Below are 5,000 nucleotides of genomic sequence, written 5' to 3' on the forward strand. Positions count from 1 at the left end.
AGATTGTCTTAGCTGCTCGGATATTCCTTGAGTAAACCTTTTTTTCTTCAGTAGAGCGAAGTTTTGAAATTCGTGAGGCGTCTCCGTAAAAGATATTTTGCTGGCTGCGGGCAATCAAGTAAATCTTGATGTAAATACCACAGGTAATCAAAAGAGGAAGTATGAAGTTGATCACAGAACTGAGTGTGGTATAGGTCTTTGTGAAAGGAAAGTAGCACACGCCCTGAAACACGAACTTATCATGCGTTCGCCAGCCCATGATGGGAACTAAGGCGAAGAGAAAGCTGTAAATCCAAATTACCACGCTAACAATCAAGGCTTTCTTCTTGGTCATAAATCTGCATCGTCGAAAACGATTGAGAGGATCACTGAGGCTCTTGTAACGGTCAACGCTGACGGCCAAAAGGGTCAAAATCGATGTGGGCACAGTGATGAGGTACATGGTGATCCAGGCCTCGCACATTTCTTCGCTGTGTCTCCAAACCCCTAAGAGAATAATGGACTCTATGTCGAAAGGCACCACGAGAGACACGGTGAGAAGATCCGAGAACGCTAAGGAGAAAATAAAGGTGTTTGTGGGATTACTTCGAAGGCTTCTGTTCACGATTATTGTGCAACAAACTATGAAGTTTCCAGCAAAAGCTATGAGCGCAATTAACATGTGACAGACCGCCACAGAGTACTGGAACGATGGGCTAAAATCAAAAAAGGTTCCTGATGCGTTGGCAGCGGTCTTGATTTCGCCAGTATTGTTATTCATAGTCAGTAATCCTTGCTTTTTCTCGTTATTTTGAGGTAACTTATTGCACGTACTTTCATTCAGAATGCCTCTTGTGTAAATATGATGTTTCAGTATCTACTCATCGTGGAATTTTCTGGTACTTATTTGACCAATATGGTGCCAAATCGGCGATGAGTAAAGGGCAGGGAGTTAATAGTTCACTTGTTCCTTATAAATGTCGTGTATCACAGTTGCGAGGACGTATAAGCCACTGTGTTGAATGTGCTGCGGCTTCTGGGAACTACCTCTATTAAGCTGAAAATGAAAAAAAAAAAAAATTCTAAATTACGAGTGCATGTGAAATGTTGTACGTTTGCCGGTACAACTTGAAAGTATGGTGGGGAAAACAAAGATTTGTTTGTCGTTTGTGTACTCGGAATTAGACCTTCCCGTGCAACAGTCGTCAATTCAGACTGCCATCCCTTTCGGAATTATCATGAATGAATAATTATTTTAAGCTTTTGAAAAGTACCTTTTCAGTTTGAGCTGTCATGAATTTAGAAAAATACTTTTAGCCTATTGTAACACCACAATTCCATGCTAAAACATTTTGATCTTTCTTTTTAATCAACACAACACGCAGCATATGCTTATTGCACCATCGTCACGTGACTACGTTCCTAAGGGGGGTACCTATGTGGATCGCCTACGCTACACTACTCCCCTCTTTATGAGCACTGTCCCAGTGCTGGTCCACTGTGCAAACCACTTCCGAGTAAACTTAAAACAACTTCAAATTGACACAACTGACTGAGTTTCTAACGACTGTTCGTTAATTAACATGACAATGTCCACAGTTCTCAGCAAACGCGCGACAGTTAAATGTTCAAACTTGTTTAGTTGCCTCGCCTGTTGGGCAATGTCCATCAGTCCCCAAGCATTACTGGCCAATCAGATTAACCATCCACCCAAGTTCCGTACCGACTTGGTGGCTTTCGTTGCCTGGATGGTCTCCCACGAACACTGGAAACTGCTTCAGGTACGACTTGTACAGGCAACCCCACCGTTTGACGGCTGACATCCTCTGGGTAACTGTCATCCGCAGTAGAAGTTGGCAAATCCGCGTGAGGTTCAGGTTCCCTCACTTCATCAGGCTGGTCACAGTTATCTATCCCAATGCAACCAGCATTCTGAGATTCAGGAGTAACATCATCCTCTTCTCCTCCCGTTGATTCTGTTTCGACAAGTTCAACTCCCTCTCTCTCGTTAACCGGAGCTGACTGTCCGTCTTCAACAAACACTGGAGAATCTACATCTGATGCCTCTCTTTTCTCTTCTCTCGGATTTGATAACTGCGTCTGCCCTCTTGGAAACCATCTCTCCAGTGGGGGTCGCAGGTAAGGCTTTAATCGGTCTGAATGAACAACCTTCGGCTTGGCCTTCCTGCTCTTCTGGATTCGGTACACTACATCAGACAACACTGATATTACCAAATAAGGCCCCTCCCAAGGGCAGTCAAGTTTGGAATTTCTCCCTTTCTTTCTCCGAACATTGTGCAGCCAAACAGAATCACCAATAACAAATGGTCTGCCAGCAAGGCGTTTGTCATAGCTCCGTTTCTGGCGCATGGCTCCCCTTGCTCAAATGTCGTCTAGCCAAATCATGAGCACTGGCCAATCTCTTTTGAACAGCTTGGGCGTAGTCCGTCTTGAGTGGTGGTGCATCGGGAGGTGCCTCGGTTACGGCATCCAAAGGAACTTCCAGTTCTCTACCCAGCATTAAGAGATTAGGTGAAACCCCTGTTGACTCATGAACAGCACCTCGATAGGCCATCATGCAAGCTGGTAGCTGAAGATCCCAGTCCTTCTGATCTTCCATAATCTTCCCACGCAACATTTCAACGAGGGTCCTATTGAAGCGTTCCACCTGTCCATCGGATTGGGGGTGCATCAGGGTAGTGCGAGTTTTCTTGATGTCTAAAAGCTTGCAAATTTCAGCAAAGACCCTTGATTCAAAGTTAGTTCCTTGGTCGCTATGGAGTCCACGGGGTACGCCAAAGCGACAAATGAACTCGCTCACTAACTTCTCAGCAACAGTACTGGCCTCCTGGTTTGGTATAGGGTGGCTCTCAGTCCATTTGGTGAAGTAATCACTAACCACCAGTACAAACTTGTTCTTTCGTGGAGTTTCTGGCAGTGGACCAAGAATGTCAATCGCAATGCGTTCCATGGGAGCTCCTACCACGTACTGTTGTAAAGGAACGCGACGCTTCCTTCCCCATGTTTTCTTTGATCCGCAAACATGGCAACTGGCGGCCAATCCATGAACTGCTGATGTAAGGCTTGGCCAACAATAACGAGACTAAAGGGCGTTTATGGTCTTTCGCACACCACAATGACCCCCAGTCGTGTGGCTATGATGAGCTTCAAAGGCAGTCTGTCGGAGAATGACGGGAAGAACAATCTGGTTGTTTGTCTTATCTCCAATGTCATTTCCCATTTGTGACAAAGTACACGGTTTCTGAAGACTAGCCGGTCCCATTGTGACCACAAGGACTTAACAGCACGGCTCTGAGGCGACACCTCCTCCCACAATGGCTTCCTTTCACTGGCTTCCTTCCATCCAATGATGACTTTAAGATCAGGATCTGCTTCCTGCTGCTCCCTCAAGAAGTGGGAAGTCCATGTTGGTTCCAAACTGACCGTGGCACAACGCTCACCAACAGGACGTTTACATTCCGCTGGTTGCCCACTGTCCTGGTTAGGGACATGCATCGCTGTTTGGACACCGACATGAACAAAGGACACTTGTTTCTGAGATTTTCAACCCCTACACCACCTACAACGGTCATCGCAAGGGCGACGAGAAAGTGCATCAGCATTCTGGTGTCGTTGTCCCGGTCGATACTGGATCTCAAAGTCAAACATACTTAAGAATTCAATCCAACGTGCCAGTTGTCCTTCTGGGTTCTTAGCTTTGATGACTGAGCGCAAGGGGGAATGATCAGTTCGAATGCAGAATCTTGTACCTTGTAGGTAATGCCGATGTTGCTTGACAAACTCTACAATTGCCCAAAGCTCACGCCGAGTCACACAATAGTTCCTTTCAGACTTGGACAATGTTCGGCTTGCAAATGCAATAGGTCTTTCCATCCCGTCTTGAAGCTGTGATAACATTGCACCAATTCCATGGTCTGATGCGTCGGTGTCTAGCACAAACGTACCTTCTCTGGTCGGGTAGGCCAGGACTCCAGAGGACGTAAGCGAACTCTTGAGGCTGTCGAAAGCCAGCTGACATTCCCCTGTCCAAACAAATTCTGTCTTTGCTTCTGTTAGCTTGTACAGCGGTTGAGCTTTGGTTGAGAAATCAGGGACAAACCGACGGTAATAAGAAGCAAGTCCGAGGAAGCTTTTGACCTCTGTCCTGTTTTCCGGAATGGGCCATGTGCGAACTTGTTCGACTTTTCCAGGGTCTGGGCCAATGCCCTCTTCTGTGAACACATGTCCGAGATATGAAACTCGTTTCTGGAAGAGAAAACACTTCTTCGGCTTCAGCTTTAGTCCCGCCCGGGTAAGTCGCTCAAACACTTGTTTCAGCCGTTCTAACTCCTCCTCGAATGTACGCCCCATGACAATCACATCATCAAGGTAAATCAGACAGATTTTCCAATGTAGACCCTTCAAGACAAGTTCCATCAATCTGGCAAATGTACTTGGCGCGTTACAAAGCCCGAATGGCATCACGTTCCATTCATACAAGCCGCTTGGGGTTACAAATGCTGCCTTTTCTTGGGTGTTTGTGTCCATTGCCACTTGCCAGTAACCGGAGGCAAGATCCAACGTGGAAATCCATCTCGAGCCGCTTAAAGCAGCAAGTGAATCATCAACTCGCGGTATGGGAAAGGCATCCTTTACTGTCGCTGCATTTAACCGGCGGTAGTCAATACACAACCTCTGGCTACCGTCCTTCTTGGTCACCAGCACAACTGGGGAGGACCAAGGGGTTGATGATTCTTTCACCTTCCCTTCCTGCAAGAGATCAGTTACTTGTCGTTCAATTTCCTCATGTTTCCATGGAGAGGTGCGCCGGGGCTGTTGTCGGATTGGGGGCACACTGCCTGTTTCAATTCTGTGCTCGACCATATGTGTAGTTCCCAATTCCCCGTTGGAAAAGGAAAACACATGTTGGTAATTGTACAGTAACTCGTGCAGTCTCTCAATTTCACTGACAGTCAAATGCTCAGTGCTCCTTCCCAGGAGTTCCTGTAGGGCTTCTGGTA

The 5,000-nt window shown here is 46.5% G+C and overlaps 2 protein-coding genes across 2 annotated transcripts in view; both read right to left on the reverse strand.

Moving 5' to 3' along the window:
- Positions 1–779, reverse strand: part of LOC137993565 (D(5)-like dopamine receptor) — a 24,312-nt gene extending 23,533 nt beyond the window's left edge. Inside the window, exon 1 of the mRNA XM_068839500.1 lies at positions 1–779. This exon is cut by the window's left edge and continues 789 nt beyond it. Coding sequence (XP_068695601.1) covers positions 1–760 — 760 coding nt within the window. The 5' untranslated portion in view covers positions 761–779.
- A 111-nt stretch (positions 780–890) lies between these two features.
- LOC137993564 (phospholipase A-2-activating protein-like) overlaps positions 891–5,000 on the reverse strand; it is a 143,999-nt gene continuing 139,889 nt past the window's right edge. The window contains exon 29 of the mRNA XM_068839496.1: positions 891–1,036. Coding sequence (XP_068695597.1) covers positions 932–1,036 — 105 coding nt within the window. The 3' untranslated portion in view covers positions 891–931. The remainder of the gene's footprint in view (positions 1,037–5,000) is intronic.

Source organism: Montipora foliosa, chromosome 2 (assembly GCF_036669935.1).
Source record: "Montipora foliosa isolate CH-2021 chromosome 2, ASM3666993v2, whole genome shotgun sequence".
In the NCBI taxonomy this organism is placed as follows: Eukaryota; Metazoa; Cnidaria; class Anthozoa; order Scleractinia; family Acroporidae; genus Montipora; species Montipora foliosa.